General features: G+C 38.5%; 1 protein-coding gene across 2 annotated transcripts; it reads right to left on the bottom strand.

Annotated features, from left to right (window-relative positions):
- Nucleotides 1-2,829: 2,829 nt before the first annotated feature.
- LOC138850899 (superoxide dismutase [Mn], mitochondrial) lies at nucleotides 2,830-19,180 on the bottom strand. Of its 2 annotated transcripts, XM_070081372.1 has the most exons (8): nucleotides 19,035-19,054; nucleotides 16,154-16,211; nucleotides 14,796-14,899; nucleotides 12,390-12,537; nucleotides 9,543-9,688; nucleotides 7,281-7,472; nucleotides 3,724-3,850; nucleotides 2,830-3,162 (listed from the first exon to the last, which is right to left on the bottom strand). In XM_070081372.1, exons 2-8 carry the CDS (start codon nucleotides 16,158-16,160, stop codon nucleotides 3,005-3,007), a joined length of 882 nt encoding a protein of 293 aa, XP_069937473.1. In that variant the 5' UTR covers nucleotides 16,161-16,211; nucleotides 19,035-19,054; the 3' UTR covers nucleotides 2,830-3,004. The 2 variants fall into 2 exon arrangements, with proteins under 2 accessions (XP_069937473.1, XP_069937474.1); XM_070081373.1 differs by lacking the exon at nucleotides 16,154-16,211 and having other exon boundaries at nucleotides 19,035-19,180.
- Between the last annotated feature and the right edge of the window lie 388 nt (nucleotides 19,181-19,568).

Genomic DNA, 19,568 nt, shown 5'->3' with positions numbered 1-19,568 from the left:
CTCTGCAATATATTCTGAAATGGCTTCAAGTGTTTCTGAATTCAAAGATGTATGGGAAACCATATTGGAGATAGGAGGAGGAGGGTGAGTAAAGATTGGGACAGTAATGGACTGTACCAAAGTAGAGGGGGAGGGAAAAGTGTAAGGGACTGGAGATGAAGTGTGGGGGGGGACAGAAGAGGTAGAAACCTGGGAGGTGACAGAAGAGGGAGAAACTTGGGAGGGGACGGGGGTGGAAGGCATAGTACGAGGAGGAGGGTGAATCTCCACACTTGTAATAGAGCCAGAGAGAGGGGAAGAACTAGGTACAGAGACTGGAAAGGTAACGTGTGGAGGTGGAAGAAGGGAAGGAAGGGGCAAAGAAGATTTGAGCAATGTGGATTTTTTGGACTTCTGAGTAGAGGGGCGATTGGTATTAGGTGTCGTACGAGGTCTTGTCGATACTGGGGCTTGTGAGGAAGGACGCGAAGATGTGAGAACAGACTGAGTTGTAGTCGGGACGTCAGAGCCAAGGACAGCAAAAGGATTAGATGCCGTAGTGGCTATGGGAGGGGTAACAACAGAGGAGGCTGCAGAAGATGGGACCCCAGAAGTGGGGGGACGTTTGGAAACACGAGAATAAGAAACACGGGGTAGTCTCCCTTGGAGGCGGAGATGAGTAACTGCCATAGCATAAGGGAGACCTTCTGCCTCTTTGAGGCAACGGATTTCACGTTCATTTAAGTAGACCTGGCAACGGCGGGAGTACGAAGGGTGAGCTTCATTACAATTAAGGCAAGATGGAGGTTGACTGCAAGATGTATTAGAATGGTTGTCGGCACCACAGACTGGGCATTCGGCCATAGATCTGCAATATTTCGCTGGGTGACCAAAACGCCAGCAATTTCTACATTGTTGCGGTGTAGGTATCACCTTTCGAACTTGTAACCGATGTCCCGCGACATATACAGAGGACGGGAGTTCTCGGCTGTCAAAAGTTAAACGAGCCACATTGCAAGGGTAACGTCTCCGCCCCCGGGCAGGAAGGACATAAGTGTCTACTTTGAGGATTGGGAGATCCTGGAGTTCCAGCTGTTCAAAAATGTCATTGCCACATGACTGGAAATTCTGTTGGACTATGGTATGGGGCAGAATGACAGTACCACTACAAGAATTGAGAGAAAGATGTTTTTCAATAGTGATAGGAGTAGTATCGATATTCGAAAGGAGAGAAAGATCATGAGCTTGGGTAGCATTCTGGACAGTGACGATGCGTGTACCGCTCTTGAGAGCGTGAAATGAAATATCTCTGCCAACATGACGCAGGAGCGCTTTGGCAATACTATGGTCAGAAAGGTAGGCAGAAGAAGAAGTAGGTCTTAAAGTAAAGAATTTAGTCCATTGTGTGGTCCGAAACTGAGCGTGGAGAGGGAGTGCTTGACGTGTCGGTCGTTTCCGAGTAGAATGGGAAGGTAACGACGGAGCATCATCAGGAGATTGACGTTGGCGTTTAGGAGTAGGACCGGAGTTGGTCCGGCAGGAAATGGGTGGGCGATTCGAAAATTGCCGTACCGTAGAGGGAGAAGCCGGAAGCATAGTCAAAGGAGAGCGGAGTTCAGACAAATCGAAGGAGTCAGTCGAAGCCCCGGTACCTGAAGCGGGTGAGGAAACAGCACCAGCAAGAGGTACAGGGGCATCAGGAGTGTCCGAAGAGTGGTCTAAACACAAGGCAGGGTCAGAATGGGGTGCGGTATCAAGAAGGGGCCCGGGGGTAGTGGTTTCATGGACTAGGGCTGCCATGGTTAGGTTACTCCTTTGCTTTTTGTTTTTAAGAAAAAAAAAGAAGAAAAGAAAATAAAAATAAAAAAAAGAATAAAAAAAGGGGGGAGCGGGGAGGAATAGTTCCCAGGAGGAATGAAAGGGCCGGAAATCCCCCTCCGCGCCCAAGAGGACTCGACACCGCTAGTAGCGCAGATGCAGCATGGAACCCGTGCCATACCCTACCCTTCATGCCAGTAAACCAGCAATCTGGGATAGCAACCTCACATCTGCCGAGCTACCTCGGTGGACAAAAGAGAGGGCGGCCGGATATCCGCCACAAAGCATACCTCCTTCAGCCACCACCCCCGGAATCCGAAAGGTGGCTTCCAGAGATACACCCGTCGCCCAAAAGACACCCAAAGCTACTCCGGGATACCGGAGAGGGATCGGGACATCCCCAGGCAATCCAGATTCCACGGCAAACTACGCCACCGCCAAGAAACCTCAACGGAATGGGATGGACCCCGGTGTCCTTTCCCCTACCTAGGAACTAGTGCGCCTGTGGGAGAAATCACGAAGGCCAAGAAGAGGAAGGGCAAAAGGGAGGGGTGAGGAGGAGGAGGAGGAATGGAAAAAGGGGAGGATGGGGAGGATGGGATAGGGGAGGGGAGAATGGGGGGTAATTAGGTTCGGTCTGAGGAAGAAGACCGACAGGGCTAATTCCTCAGACCAAGAGCCTCTTCACCACGCCAAGGAGCCCCCCTTGAAGAGGAATGCCTCCCTCAGACTACACAAAGTAGCTAATGCAACTTTTAGTATCTATGGGTCCACCAAGACAAGTGCCTCGCCAGCAAAAACGAACAAAGTAATAGATTTGTCTTCCACTTTCGTGGCTTATATTTCATTCTCTCCTTCCCCCAGGATCTATATAACCCCTAGAGGTTTAGCACTGAATAATGAAGCAGTTTTATCAAGTGGGTATGGTCTTGCCTAAGGTATTCACAAAATGGTCTGCACATCCAATTTAAAACTGATTTGTATCTGGTCTTTTAACCAAGTATTTATAAAATAAGGATACATTAAAATAAATTCTCTTAATATTTAATGAACTGAATTTCTTCCATTACAATATATTTGTGATAATCACTGGCCCTTAAACATCTCAACCTTAAAAATAAATGCTCATTCTTGGGTTGGCCCCTGAAAGACATCACATGCGAGAAGCTACTCTGGCGCCTTGAGGTTGTTCAAACAAGTCAACTAGTCAGTGTCCAGCAGATTTGCGGGCATTGTCGTAGCGTTCATTGACATTAGCCCAATTAATTACATTAAAGAATGCCTTAACATAGTCAGCACGGAGGTTCTTGTACTGAAGGTAGTAGGCATGTTCCCAAACATCAAGCCCAAGCAAGGGAATCAGACCTGAAATTTCAACAAAACATTAAATTGCAATGCAACTAATAAAAAAAGGCTATTTATGCAATTTTTAGTTTCAATATTTACTTAAACACCAATATTTAAGAGTCAAAACCTGTTGAATAATTTCAGAAGCAAGGTGATGTTAACTTAGTAATACAAGTATGGAAGTCATGCAAAATGCATGCCTAATTACCAACTATTACATATTCAGTACTCCTTTGCACATGCATATTACATTAATACTAGGTAAAAAAAATTACATTTATTAGTTAATAACAAGTAACGGCACATTGCAAGCAGTTTTACATAAAAGTAAACCCTCAATTTAACAGACTGGAAATACTGGACAATCTACTGATCAATCAATTTGAAAACAAAACTCAATTGCTATCATGGCAAAATCTATCAAAATTGCCATTACTGGCTACCCACTGCCCCCTAGATCATGAAAGAGTGTTTACAGCATCTAAAAATAGTACACTTTGAAAAAGTTTTAGAAATTTGAATTACATTCATGGGAGAGCACTATGCCTGCAAGGGTCATACAAATTTCAAACTACACACCATGAGTGATCTGGAGAGGATCCTGATTCTGGCAGGTGGCCACAGCTACTGTGTCATTCTTGGGGCAGTAACCCAGCCAGCCCCAGCCAGAGCCCTTCACTCCAACACTGGCTGCAGAGAACTTGGCCTGTAAAAAGGAATATTTGCATTATAATATGCTTCAACATTTAGTATTAGTTTTAACTCGAATATGCTTTATAAAAGTAACTGTTCAAAGCATATTCATTTTTTACCAACAAATTTGTCAAAAGCTAAGCAATGGTGATAAACGATATAAAATAGACACTATGGAAAATAAGGCAAATGCAACATAATGTGGTCCTTTATTGACTTTTGCCCAAAAAGTATAAGCAAAATGTAGTCAAACATTTTATTTCTTTGTGCAGCATAAAAATGTAGTTTGTGTGTAATAAAATATTGTTAGGCACAAAAGAAAGCCCTTAATACTGTGCATTTCAGGCAGGCTATTCTTAACCCTTTGAGGGTTTCGGACGTACTAGTACAGCTTACGACCCAGGGTTTTTGACGTACTAGTACGCCTCAAATCTAGTGGGAGAAAGCTGGTAGGCCTTCATATGAAAGAATGGGTCTATGTGGTCAGTGTGCACAGTCTAAAAAAAATCCTGCAGCACACAGTGCATAATGAGAAAAAAAAAACTGAATTTTTTTGGAATAAAACAGCGACTTTGCACTGTATTTTCGTATGGTATTTATTGTTGTATTCTAGTTTTCTTGGTCTCATTTTATAGAATGGAAGACATATTACAGAAATTGAGATGATTTTGACTGGTTTTACAATGAAAGGTACCTTGAAATTGAGCTCAAAGTAGCAGAAATGTACGATTTTTATCAAATTTCAAAAGTAAACAAATCGTGCAATACACGTCAACTGGCGAGTCTAATATTCTTTCACAAGTGCACCAATAATATTTATATTTTTTTGCACTAATGCAGTAGTCTGCATAACAGTAAATCTTATATTTGTGAGAATAAAAATTCAAAGTGGAAAGCAAAAGAATATAAGAGGGGCCTTGAGACGTGACTAATGATCAGAGGAAATGTCATTTTAGTGCCAGGAATGTCTTTCTTGTTTATTCTGGACCTTATTCGGAAATTGGCATCTTTTGAAATTTGTGTGAAATTGGCAAAATTGCTAAATTCTGACCACTGTACTGGATAGTTGAATTTCATAAATGGGTGGTTTCTTGCACCCATTCGATAGAAAAAAAATGGAGTTCTAGCGAAATATTCATGTTTTTTGTCGACTAGTACAGTGGAATTGGCCGAAAATGGGGCTCAAAGTGGGCAAAATCGCCGATGCGTAAACATCGCCAAGACCGCTAACTTTGCGAGAGCATAATTCCGTAAGTTTTCCATCAAATTTCAAACTTTTGGTGTCCTTATGATCAGGAAAAGATTCTCTATCTTTTCATAAGAATTTTTTTTTTTTTTTAAATTTGGCCGACCCTGAGAACGAGTTTCGGAGAGGGCCTGTCGACCCTCAAAGGGTTAATGCTTACAGACTACTAAAGACTATACATAAGTATTTAATAGCACAATTAAGTATGCATTATTACAAAAAGGTAGCAAAAATAGTAAAAATTTTATTATTAACCCTTTCAGGGTTTCGGACGTACTGGTACAGCTTACGCACCAGGGATTTTGACGTGCTAGTACGCCTAAATTTTAGCGCCCTCAAATCTAGTGAGAGAAAGCTGGTAGGCCTACATATGAAAGAATGGGTCTATGTGGTCAGTGCGCAGTATAAAAAAAAATCCTGCAGCACAGTGCATAATGATAAAAAAAAAAAGTAGACTGTTTTTGGATAAAAACAAGACTGTGCACTGTATTTTCGTATGGTATTTATTGTTTTCTAGTTTTCCTGGTCACATTTTATAGAATGGAAGACATATTACAGAAATTGAGATGATTTTGACAGGTTTTACAAAGAAAAGCACCTTGAAATTGAGCTCAAAGTAGCAGAAATGTTCAATTTTTTTTACCAAAGTTCAAAAGTAAACAAATCATGCCCAATACACGTCAACTGGTGAGTAATATTCTTTCACAAGTTCCCTGATATTATTTATACCATTTCTACATTAATGCAGTAGTCTGCATAACAGTAAATCTTCTATTTTTTGTGAGAATAAAAATTCAAAGGGAAAAGCAAAAGAATGTAAGAGGCATGGGACATGACTAATGAACAGAAAATTTTATTTTAGTGCCAGGAATGTCTTTCTTGTTTATTCTGGACCCTATTCGGAAATTGGCACCTTTTGAAATTTGTGTGAAATTGGCAAAATTGCTAAATTCTGACCACTTTATTGAATAGTTGAAATCAGTAAATGGGTGGTTTCTTGTACTCATTCTATAGAAAAAAATGGAGTTCTAGCGAAACAGTTATGATTTTTGTCGACTAGTACACTGGAATTGGCCGAAAATAGGCCTCAAAGTGGACAAAATCGCAAAAGAGTAAAAATCGTCGAGACCGCTAACTTCGTGAGAGCATAACTCCGTAAGTTTTCCATCAAATTTCATACTTTTGGTGTCATTATGATCGGGAAAAAAATATCTTCATAAGAATTTTTTTTTTTTTTTTTAAATTTGGCGACCCTGAGAACAAGTCTCGGAGAGGGCCTGGCAACCCTGAAAGGGTTAATAGTAGCCTACTGTTCCAAGCTGTCTTGGTGGGTGTAATTACAGGACAGTTTTCTGTCCCCCATTCCTGTAATTCTACCCACCTGGACAGTCTACAGTAAACCAGCTAGACAATATATATTCTAAGGCATTTATTTTACTATGTACAGTGATTACGTACAAGTGTTGAATGATGAAAGTATTTTCATTTTGAGGATTTTTTCTTTTGGGTCACCCTGCCTAGGTGGGAGATGGCTAACTTGGAGGAAAAAAACTTTAAAAGGATCACACACTGCATTTGTACTTTCCAAAAGCTAAGCAAGACAATTAAATGAAGACATTAAGACAGCAATAAAGCTAGAACAATTATGAAACTCTGGCAGTGTTAAGTATAAAGTACATAAAAGTTATGGTAAATATTGTAGTTCATATTCTGAAAGTATAAAGTAACTGTTCACCCTTGTGGTAATGTTCAGCAAATTAGACTCAGCTTTGTGTGATTTTGACTTGCTAAAGCCAGGCAAGTCAGGTGATCTTAGTGACAATACACTTCAGAAAAAAACTGGTTAAAAACCAATCAGGGGGAGAAAGCATGCAGTGGAATGGTTTATAGTTTGACCTGCTGTCAAGAGTGCAAGCATGGTAAAATTTATGAAGGGATTCATGAAAACCAGTCAGCCAAACTTGAGCCCTGTAGGTGGGAAGTGGTTCTGTTAAGAGGCAAGAATGTTGGTTTGGGGGACTATCATCAATGTCTGTACTTCTGGCAAGCAACAGCAACTGAACGAGTAACTGAACTAAGTTTATAGTTTTTGGGTTGCCCTACCTTATTGGGATCCTGCTAAACTGCAAGAGCCAAATATGTGAAAAATCATCTTGTATATAAACATTCAACCATCTGAAGTGGTTTTTATACAAACCTTGAAATCCTGGAATGATCCAAACTCCTTATTGATAGCATCAGCAATAGGGCCAGAAGGCTCACCACCAGCATTTGGGGCCATGTTAGTCCAGAAGATTGTGTGGTTGAGATGCCCACCACCATTGAATTTTATGGCAGGAAGCAAGGCATTCATGGCTGCTACATCATTGGCTTCCTCAGCCTGTTTCAGCTGAAATAACAGTCTTAAATTAACATTTTAAAATCTTTGTCAGTGAATTTTGAGCAACATGCTCCTAAATTTTAACCCTTTCAGGGTAAGTGCCGTAGATCTATGGCTTTATGTTCAGGGTCCAAACCATAGATCTACGCCATGAGCTCAGCTCACTCTGACAAGCTGTGAGCAGTAAATTTGGGCCTAGATACAAGAGAATACATCTATGTGGTATGTGTGCACCACAAAAAATCCTGCAGCACAGTGCATAATGAGAGAAAATACAGAGACCATAATTTTCGATTAAAACAGCGACTTTGCAGTGTTTTGCATGTTTTTATAGTTGTATTTGCAATTTCCTGGTCTCCATTTGATAGAATGGAAGATATACTACAGAAAGAGATGATTTTGATTGGTTTTATTACTGGAAATGGCTTGAAACTGAGCTCAAAGTAGCAGAAATGTTAAATTTTTGCAGGTGTTCAAGAGTAAAGAAATGACAAGTCTAATACATGACAGCTGGTGGGTCTAACATACATTCACGAATGTGTTGCTATTATTTACACAATTATTACAGTATTGCATTACAGTAAATCTATTTTTTGGTTTGAATAAAAATTCATCATGTGAATAAAAAATCAAAATGTAATTCATTTGTAAAGCCTGAAAACATAACTAATGAACAGAGGAAATGTTAGTTTAGTGCCAGGAATGCCTGCATTGTTTATTCTAGACCCTATTTTGAAGCTGGAATATTTTGAACTTTGCATTAAATTGGCTAAATTATCAATTTTCCGGTCACTATTTTGATGTTGAAACAGTTGACTTTGCAATTTCTTGCGCTCAATCAATAGAATAGAAGTAATACTAGTGAAATAGCTAAGAATTTGGTTGACTGGAATACTGTAATTGGCCTAAAATGGAAGTCAAAGTTGGCAAAATCACCGATGCCTAAATATTGCCGACATCAAAATTTGCAAGAGCATAATTTCGTCAATTTTCCATCAAATTTCATACTTTGTTTTATTACCTTCAGAAAAAGATTCTCTACCATTTCGTAAGAAAAAATCAAATTATATTTTGAAAATTCTTGGACCCTGGTGCACACTTGGAAATTTGGCCTCTGGACCTTGAAAGTGTTAAGCAAAAAGAAAATGATGAATGTCAACAGAGGTTTATCAATTTAAACGATTGTTACTAGTCAACACTGCCACATAACTTATAGCATTCAAGCATTTATTTTCTTGAAAGCCGTTAGGATTAAACCAAATCCATCCCTAAAATAACCACTTAATTTATCTACATCATTGTACAATTTTAACCTCAAGTCAAACACCCTATTTACTTCAGATATGTTCTCAAAGCCGTTTTGTTTTCTTTAAAGCAACTGAAAGTTTTCAGCATGTAGGTGATGAGGCACCTGGAAAGAAAAATTATATCTAGAAATGAATGTGCCAAAACAATAGTGGTACTAAGAAAAGTGTAAGGAATGGCCTCAATACTGCAATAGTTTTAGATATGTTGCAGAGCAAGGCCTGTCATGATTACTATTCAGAGAATTTTGAAATTAGATGGCTGAGGAATGGTAGAGGCAGTTCTACCATTAAGAGGATGGAGCAGAATAATATGACCAAATGGTACCATTACCTTAGAGATCTCTAAAGCTGCAATTTAGGTAACAATTTGTAAATTCCTACCTGAAACCACAAACAAAAAACTATCCTTGCAAGAATATTTTACAACAGTATGGTTAAACCCCTGGCAATGGTAACAATGGACCACAACTCGCCAACAAATATATACTTATTTTAGGAGCCACTTTCAGTGGCTTTGAAAGCCAAAAGCTAAGGACAGTCTTAACCTTAGTTTCTGTATTATTAGTAATGCAAAAAAATCTGAAAAGGCAAAATACCTACTATAGTTGTTAGAAAACAGTATTCAGAGCCCAGAAAACCAGCTTCAGGAGACAAGCCAGTCAAGTGACAAGCTCACTGAGCAAAAGAATTTGCAATACCTACATCTACCACCGTCAACATTTCTACCATCACCTATCCAGCCAGTTAAAGGGGAAAATAAAATCCAACTTACTTTCTCAGTACAAGCCTTGAGGTTTGTGATGTAGCCTTGGTGGTGCTTTGTGTGGTGGATCTCCATTATCATTGCAGATATATGGGGCTCCAGTGCTGCATAATCATATTTCATTGGGGGCAAAACATGAGCACCTCTTTCCTCACCTGCAACATGTCAAAAACCTGCATGCTAAATTACGAAATGTGTAAAATTAACAAGTTCACTGGCCAGCACATTCCCATTTTATCTAATTTTAAATAATGTGCCAGATCAACCATGCTGTGATTGATAAGTGGGCCAGCAGCCTGGTTGACCAGACAAGTCTGGCTTCAGCAGAAAAAAAAACGAAGCTCAAAGGTATAGCACACACCCCTCCCCACAATTGTAATACAATTCACTTAACCCAAAATTTAACGAAGTGTAAGCTTTTATACAGCAACCATGCTTAATCTACACTTTTTTTTTTTTAACACTGGCATCTCCTACTGAGGCAGTGACAAACTCTCCAAACAGCATACATCCTAAACCACTCCTTTAGAGTGCAAGCACTATTTCCTACCTCCAGGACTTATCAGTTTCTCTGAAATCCCTTCACAATCTATAGCATTTTATAAAAAACCTACATGCAGGGTCAAATTCTGACACTACCACCTCAGTTTTCAAACTAAAAATTACAACACCTTATTCTTATCAAACATTACCCACAACAAACACCAACAATTAACATTACAACTAGTTTCATTGTACAACTGCTTTCCAATGTTTTGGACACTAATATTTCTAAAACAAATTCCCAAATTATTGCTAGAAAGTCCTGCAAATAACCCTTGTAACTTCAACCTTGACTTAGTTGCAAAGAATGGGCAACTAAAAATTTTTTTACATACCATAACTACTAGTTGGATAAGCTACTGAACCTCAAAATTGCAAGACCTGAAAAACCTACCACATGAAAATTACAACACATCCAAAGTACAAATTACAAGTATAGTAGAACCCCCTTAGCCGGTTTCTGCAGTTATTCATGTTAACCATGGCTCAAAAATAACCCTTAATTTTGCTTCTTAATGGGCCCAAAGCACAGAAGTAGCAATGCTGGCAGTTCTTCAAAGCCTAAGAGAAGCCGTGAAATGCTTACAATCAGCGATACTGCTAATTCCAGACTAGACAAGAAAATATATGCTGAGGTTGCTAAGATGTATGGCAAGAATGAATCTTCCATGTGTGAAGTATAATAATGTACTATATATTTTATTATTTAATGCTGGTAATGTTTTACTGAGCATAATTTATCAATTAAACTTCACAGGTATGTAAACAAAAGATGACATGTATAGGATTCACTAGTATCTGTGGTAGGTCTTTGAATGCATCACCTTCAGATATGGGGGACTACTGTATTTGCTCTACCTCTATACAGATAACCATAAATTTACATTAAACCATCTCTACAGTGAAGGCATTTACAATACTAAAATCCACCTTTTGATCCAAAATTAACCTTAACCCTTTGACTGTCGCGGCCTTATATGTACGTCTTACGAGGTACCGTGTTTGACGTACATCCACTCAAATTCTAGCGGCTTCAAATCAAGCAGGAGAAAGCCGGTAGGCCCACATGTGAGAGAATGGGTCTGTGGGGTCAGTGTGCACCATATAAAAAAATCCTGGAGCATGCAGGGCATAATGGGGAAAAAAAAAACTCCGACCGTTTTTTTTAATTAAAATGCCGACATTGTGGTCTATTTTCGTATAGTATTCATGGTTGTATTCTCGTTTTCTTGGTCTCATTTGATAGAATGGAAAACATATTATAGAAATAGAGGTGATTTTGACTGATTTTACTATAAAAAGAACCTAGAAATGGAGCTCAAAGTAGGGAAAATGTTTGATTTTTGCCAATGTTCAAAAGTAAACAAATGATGCTATTGTCCAATAAATGTCCAACTAGCCATTCTAATATGCAGTCATGAATGGGTTGATGTTATTTATACAATTATTACAGTATTGCAGTAGTCTGCATAATAGTAAGTCTTCAATTTTTTGTTTGAATAAAAATTCAAAATAGAAAGCAAGAGTAATATCAGAGGGGCCTGGAGACGACTGATGAACAAAGAAAATGTTATTTTAGAGTCAGGAATGTCTGCATTGTTCATTCTGGACCTTATTTTGAAATTGTCATTTTTTAGTTTTCGTGAAATTGGCCAAATTGCAAATTTCTGACCACATTATTAGGTAGTTGAAATCGGTAAATGGCCAGTTTCTTGTACTCAATCGATAGAAAAAATGGAGTTCTAAAGAAATAGCTATGAGTTTGGTTGACTGGAACAATGGAATTAGCCAAAAATAGGGCTCAAAGTGGGCAAAATCGCCGATTTGTAAACAGCGCCGAGATCGCTAACTTCGCGAAAGCGTAATTCCGTCAGTTTTCCATCAAATTTCGTTTTTTGGTGTCATTGCAATCGGGAAAAGATTCTCTATCATTTCATAAGAATTTTTTTTTTTTTTTTTTTTTTTTTAAATTTTGCGACACCAGGAGACACCAGGATTGGGGGTTGCGACAGTCAAAGGGATAATAAATCTATCAAACATACAATTTACACTGCTCACCAAATCTCAGAATGCTGAACAATAATGCAAACACCTACACAAGAACATTTATTCCAAGTACATGACTAACATGGTGCTATTCATAACTTTTCCTATATTTGGGAACTATTCATGAGCACCTGTTCTTACAAAAAAATGGCAAGCACTCTCACCAACAATGATGAAATACTATTCTTAATATTCAAGAGTGACAGTATGATTACAATCATGAGCTCTAAGATGTGTACGAGTCCTAAGTGACTAAGTACTACTTACCAAGTTCAGCTGTGATGTGGGAATAAACTGCAGCAATCTGTGGGTTGACCACTCCGGCCTGGGCTACACCTGCTTGCTCGACCTGAATGCTGGCCACATACTCTGCCATCTCACTGATGGCTCTTGCCTCATCTGCAGCATTGGCAAGCTGAAATCACAGTAGAAATTCAGTAATCTAATCAGGATCAGGTGGTAACTTGCTATATCCAAGTATCAGGATACATCATAAAAAAAGCTAAGAGGGACATTCCACTTCAGAGGGAAAAAAAAGATGGCATTTCACAACCCACACAGAAATACCTAAGATGGCATTTCAGTCTGACATGGACCATTAAGTAGTCACATACTAAGGGTCAATGTTGTACCTAAACATCATAGGTGTCTTCTGCGCAGGTTATTTATGCATTCTACCAGTCCTAAAACTGCGCCTTTTTGTTTTTAAAAAATATGACATACCAGACATCAGCAACTTGACTGGTTATATGCTATGCAACTTTTTGCAATGCATTCAAGCATGCCTCTTTAAAGGAAATTACAGAATGACCAAGTAAGTCTGGCTAGCAGCTAGCTCTACATTGTAACCTCCTTTTCCTAAAACCACCACCCATGAAACATTAGCCGCCTTTTCACAAGATCAGACATTTGTAAAAGTTAATCGGCTGAGCCTCTCAAACCTACTCCTGAAGTAAATAACAAAAAAAGGCACAATACCATGACTGGAACGATACACAAACAACCCGCACATAGAAGAGAGGAGCTTACGACGATGTTTCGGTCCAACTTGGACCATTTACAAAGTCACACTAACCAGAAGTATAGCAGGATGGCTATATATAGGCAGGAAGTAGCAGTGGTGGTAGTAGTAGTAGTAGTAGTGGGGAATTGAGGAGGAGCCAGTCAAATACAAAGAAAGGGGAGCACTGCAAGGGAGCTAGGTGCCCACAGAGGGAGAGCAAGTGCACAGAGGTGGGGGGAAGGGGAAGTGATGAAATAAAAAATGAAGGAACAAACATGTGACAGAAGAAAGGAAGACAAAAAAAGGAAAGAGGAAAGGGGCAGAGGGAGAAGAAAAAAAAATGAGGAATCAGGTTAAGTCACGGGTGTTCTGAAGTTTGGAACATTTTACATTGTAGTGGGAGAGGAAGGCATCTACAGAGACGAAGCCAGGACTAAGATTCATACAAGGAAAGTTGTGTATTAGAGAGGATTCAACTAGACGGCGACGAGTTGGAAGTGGGGAAGACAGTTTTAGCGGAAGACCAGTCAATAGGATGGCTGTGATCTCTGACGTGACAGAACAGAGCATTGTTAATGTCGGCAAGCCTAACATTATTTTTGTGCTCCTTAAGTATGTCAAAGAGATCGACCAGTTTCTCCAAAGTATTGAAGAGGACAGGAGGAGCAAGAAATAGAGTAGACACCAGGAACATCTGTAAAGGGAGGACCAAAATGTCGTCGTAAGCTCCTCTCTTCTATGTGCGGGTTATTTGTGTACTACTCCTGAAGAGTGCAGGCATTCCTGCATGCCAGATACCAACATTAGTTCCTGGAATTCTTGCAAGGTCTATATCACTGCCTCCACTACATTCTTTGATATATAGTAAAATCTATGAAAGCCTTTTGGCCAATGTTTCATTACTAAAAAAAACACTGAAGTTACTAAATACTAAACTTGCTCCTAGTACTGTAGGAATCAATTTTAGTACACATTTATGTGGAAGTAGCACTGATAGTTTGAGTGACAGCAAATCATGTGTCAGAGCAGTGAACAAAAACCCATAAACTAGATACAAACAAATGAAACTAAGCACTTGCAAGTACTAAATAAGAAAAAAAAAAAAACTGCCACAAATCACATGAAAAACTTCAAACTTTTACCAGTCAGTGGTATACAAGCTATACAGAGAGATAGAGTAAGAGTAGAAGAAAATTACAAACGTGTAGCTACAAGCAAGGTGTGCATCCCACCCCCCCCCCCACCAGTCATCAATACATTAACTTTTAAAGGACTCCCTGTTAGAGAAAGGCCCAAAACTTATCTGTGCTGCAAATCTGTCAGACCCACTACTTCCCAAGGATGCATATTTATAACCCTTCAAGTCTCTAGCAAAAGCCTATTGTAGAAGGGCCTCACTGCATCCATTTCTCAGGACACCACCATGGCCTGGGCACCAACAGAGCACATCCTAGTGTGCATGGATAGGAACTAGCCACTATAACAGCAAAGACAGTATCACACCAACTCCAGACCTTCATCCATACAGCATGGACCAAATCATGCTACAAGAAATTAGCCAAGGTTTGACACTTTGGGGTCCCCATCCACTACCTACAAGATTAACCTCTGACACCTTCCAAAGACCCACAATTTTAAACTGTTAAAAATATTTACTTTGTATAGATTACCTGGTTTTTCTTTATTTGATCCACTTCAATCCCAGAGAGCTCTGCCAGCTTCTTTTCCAGAGCAGCAATGTAAGCATCCTTCAAGTCAGCCATTTTGGAGTTGCCTACAAACCATATAAATGCAGCAGCATTAAAAATTATCCTAAAATACTCAACTGCTCATTGAGAATTTGAGGCAAATTATTTACACGTCAGCAGAACTGACCACAAGCATTCAAGGACGAGGAAAAAATTATTACTAGACCCTGGCTTATTTTTAACACTGATACATATGTATTAAAATTTACATCTGGCTATGCAAGCCATCAAAATACATCACTACTGTACCCGATACTAATACACGCTTACCTCTCAAATACGGAATTTTGCTTTACAGCGCTTTCTTAATACAGCACTTTCAATTATATTCAGGTTTATTTTTGGCGGTGACTAACATCAGCTACTGCACACTTAATGATAGTGTTAACACATTTTTAGGCTTTTATATGCACAGGCAATTGAAAAAAATGCTGATTCACTTTGAGACATTACTTTACGGCAGCAGTCGAATCGAACTTACTGTATTAGCAAGGTATGTCTGTACACTTCATTGTTACAACAGCAAATTTACTATGATCATTAACATAGGTTAGTGCCATCACAGTATAATACATGTTTAAAAAAAAAATGTGGGTTAGATATGAATGAGTGAAACTGGTGAATAGTGACTATGAAGCATTATTTTATTAGTCTGGACAAGTTGTTCTTAAGACTAAAATACACAAGTTAAATAAATTTATAGAGCACTAGTAAAGAACGCATTCCTGAGCATCTAAGATTATCTGCTGTTAAAAAAAAAAAAAAAAAAAACTTACAAAAAATTACAAAAATGACACGAGCCATTCTGACAAGCACAAAGCAATAGATAGGCTCAATGGAAGTCACTGCTTAGTGGCTAACCATCTGGGGTCAACCTGAGAATTTTAAATCTGGGAATGGGTGGGATTTGATCCCCTGGTAAGTGTCTCCTGAAACTCAGGCCGGTGTGTTAACCGCTTAGCCAGTTGGGTCTTAAGTGGGGGGCCAATGCTAACCTCCCTATGGTGTATGGGAATACCTAGTTGCACGAATCTTAAGAACCAGCTGGTCCAATGGTTATCGCACTGTCTGCGAGTCTTAGGATTCGCTTGCTGTGGGTGAAAGCCCCACCCGTTCCCTAGTTTACAATCATGTTAAGATTTCTCAAGTAAATTTTCTACCCATGTAGTTTCTGGTGCCACTGGACAAACCCATTTTTACCTTTCTTACATTATATTCGCACAATGTCAACATTAACTGAAAAAAATTAACCATGCTAATTACAAACCATGCAACCTTACCCTCCATTGTTATTACACAAGCCACTTAAATGGCTGACACTGAAATCCAAACAGCTCCCTGTAAAATAACCACAGCCATTTACACTATAGCTTACCTAATACTATTATGTCTAATTTAGACAATTACAGTTATTAGATAACAGCAGAAAAAAAATAAAGTTTGATATTTTGACAGCTAATTTTAAGTTTTACAAAACTTAAGTGCAAATGTAATTTCCTAATTAAGTTGGAATTTGTAGATGAATGGTTCAGAGAACCGACATGTTGATAAATTAGACACATGTGCAACTCTTGGGTATCTTTATTGAGGAAACCATTCATCTACAAAGCTGTCAGACACTGCATCTTCTTGGGATCTTAATACTTGGGAATTCTTCGCTTGCCTAATTCTTGGGCACGACCTACTTCAACATTGAATAAGTGTTACACTGCCTCTGACTGCTTCACTTCTCCTGCCAACGGTATATAAGCTCCTTCTCAGCACGTATGCCGTATTCTATTCAAGATTGATGGACTGACCACATCGACTCAAGGTTGAGGGACTGATTACCTCATTCTCCTCCTATTCTTCAAGATTCTCCTTTGTATGGACTGATGAAGCCACTGTGTGGCGAAACGTTTCCTCAATAAAGATACCCAAGAGTTGCACATGTGTCTAATTTATCAAGTTGGAATTTACCTTTTGTAGCCCATAAAATGTGCATGAAAAAATGCAGCAAAACCTGCACTGGGAATACTTTGGTTGACTGGGTAGTCCTAGGCTAAATCTACACACTGTACCCCATATTCATAACTTATGACCTCTAGACTGCATGCTAGTGGCTTTTTGTGCTTAATAGTCACAAAATACATTTTGTATACTGCAGAAAAGAAAATTATATTTTGCAGGAATAGTTTTGTTGAATTTTTTTACATAATAGGCAAAATTAGAGAATCCTGTAAGGAAATTCTTTGCTTAGTGGGTTGTGCAATAGGACTGACTTTAAAAATGTTTAGCAAGTTTATTCAGGTACAGGTATACAAGTAAAATCACACATGGGAACGTAAATTAACTAGGATAACGCAAAAAAATTAAAGTGACATTTCCTTTGGGTATGACTTAACCCAACCTGGACCAGCTGTAAACTGTTAGGATGGTTAACTTTAGGTCGGTTAATACAAAAAAAAGTTTAGTAAAGGTACTAAACATACCTCCAATTCAGTGTCCTTTTTACAAGATTAAAAAAAATACTTTGACCATACATGTAGATTTACAATAGAATTTAAAAAATCAATTACTACTGGAGTCCATAATACACTACATTACTGGCCAGGGACAGGAGGATTTGACTAGTGGTCATGTAGTGCTTGCACCAGGTTAAGCAGCACTGGGTGTGGCCTTTAAGTGGATGGAAGACTAAGGTACAACCTCCCGTTACCCCAAAGTTACTTTGCTTCACATTTTCTGGGGTTATCCTAGGTAATTTACACATGTTACTGTATGTAGTGATTGTATTTGTGCACCTGTAGTTACACAAATTACCATACATAGTAACAGTATGTAAATTACCTTCCAGGAACACCAAAAAGTCAAGTGACTTTCATCGAGGGTCCTTAAGGTTTTAAGGTTTAATATTACAAGGACCCCAATGGAAACAAGTAACTGATTTTTGGGTTATCTTGGGTAAGTTAACCTGTCATAACATGAGCCACTTCAAGAGCCAAAATGTACGTCATGAATAAGGCTACAGAAATGAAGGAGTGATTTCTTAAGTGAAAATAACTAATTTTACCTCTCCTAGTATATCTTCTTTTATACTAATTACTTTTACATAGTTAATATTCTTACCCATTTTAAACTTTTAAATATAAACAATTATCACAGGGACCCCAATGAAAATAAATCATTGATTTTTTTGGGGTTAACCTGGGTTAGCAAGTTTATTCAGATATACACAAATACAGTTATAGGTTACCATACATAGCAGCATATGCATTATTATTATAATAAAAAAAACGCTAAACCACAAGGGTTATACAGCAGCAGTATATGTATTATTATAATCAAGGGGGAAGCGCTAAACCCGTAGGATTACAGAGAACCTGGAATAACGCAAGAAACTCAGTGACTTATTTCCATTGGGGTCCTTTTTATTTCCATTGATATTCTATGTAACTGTGTATATATGAATAAACTTATTAACTGTACTTATGTATATCTGTGTCTACACTTAACACTTATAATTACATTCATTTTTAAGCTACATAATTAAGTCAAGTAGTTAAGAGGGTTTACAATTAATTATAATTTCCAAATAAAATACTTGTGTATTATGTATGCATGAATTTATATAATTATTTTAACCTGAAGCACTAAACCCGTAAGGATGAAGCACCATTTAGGGAAATCAGGAAGCCTGGTTTGATTCGAGGAAGAGGATGGCTTTAATCCCCAGGATCAGGAGCCCTTTTCCAAAATAAGGGCTTCCCCCCCCCCCTCAGGAAAAGAAAAAAAAAATTCAAACTTCAGGACGCCAGAATTATCCAGAATGACTATGGGAATTCCTGCCATCACCATGGCAACCAGTCCTCACTACCTTCTATACCCTAAAATACAATTTTAAAGGCAAAAAAAAGATGTTATAGTAATGTCAGGTTCAAGTAACATGATCTTATAATAGATAACATTAATGCCTCGTCATTCTTACAAGTTAGTGAGTGTGTAACGTATCACTGAAGGACACCCCGGCAACTCATATTTTACCCCATATTTCCCCAAATATCCAGTGACACCCCATGAAACACACACCCCCATATACCTGGAACAATATACTAACAACCAACACCCCCAAATGTATATATAAAGAAGTAAAAACAGGAGAAAATCCAATATAATACTCACAGGGTAGAGAGTACGACTGGTGTGGCGTGGTGGCTGCCGCTACTGAGCTGCTCTGCGCATGCGTCTTATACACTTCCTCGTTATGTAAGTTTTTTCAGTTATGTCCATAAAATACGGAGTTATTATAGGCCATCGGAGTAATGTATGTTTGGATATTTATTATATTATATGTTGTAGTCATTATATATGCGTAAAAGGTATATTTTATAGCTTAATCGTTTCAAATTACTCCTCCTTCTGGTTGCAGTTATTTCTCGTTTATATCAGCAAAATACAGTTATTACAGTGCATTGACAGTAATCTGTATTCAGAAATTTATCATATTATATGTTACAGTTATTACAGATTTGTAAAAGCTATATTTTATAGGCTAATCACTCCTAGTTACTATCTCGCTGGTTCAGTTTTTTCTCATTTGCATCAGTAAAATGTACATTACGATACATTTAATTATTTTGTATTTAAAGTCGAATAATTTATTTACAATTGTGTTATTACGATTTCGTTAGTCATGATGGTGGCTTTGAGGGGATT

This window comes from Cherax quadricarinatus, unplaced genomic scaffold (assembly GCF_038502225.1).
Source record: "Cherax quadricarinatus isolate ZL_2023a unplaced genomic scaffold, ASM3850222v1 Contig2502, whole genome shotgun sequence".
In the NCBI taxonomy this organism is placed as follows: Eukaryota; Metazoa; Arthropoda; class Malacostraca; order Decapoda; family Parastacidae; genus Cherax; species Cherax quadricarinatus.
This window is presented reverse-complemented; position numbering and strand designations above follow the sequence as displayed.

Coding starts and splice junctions, on each gene's coding strand:
- LOC138850899 (XM_070081372.1), bottom strand. Junction 3,851..7,280: donor GATCATTCCAGGATTTCAAG/GTTTGTATAAAA, acceptor TCCTTTTTACAG/GCCAAGTTCTCTGCAGCCAG. Junction 3,163..3,723: donor TCCTCTCCAGATCACTCATG/GTGTGTAGTTTG, acceptor TTGAAATTTCAG/GTCTGATTCCCTTGCTTGGG.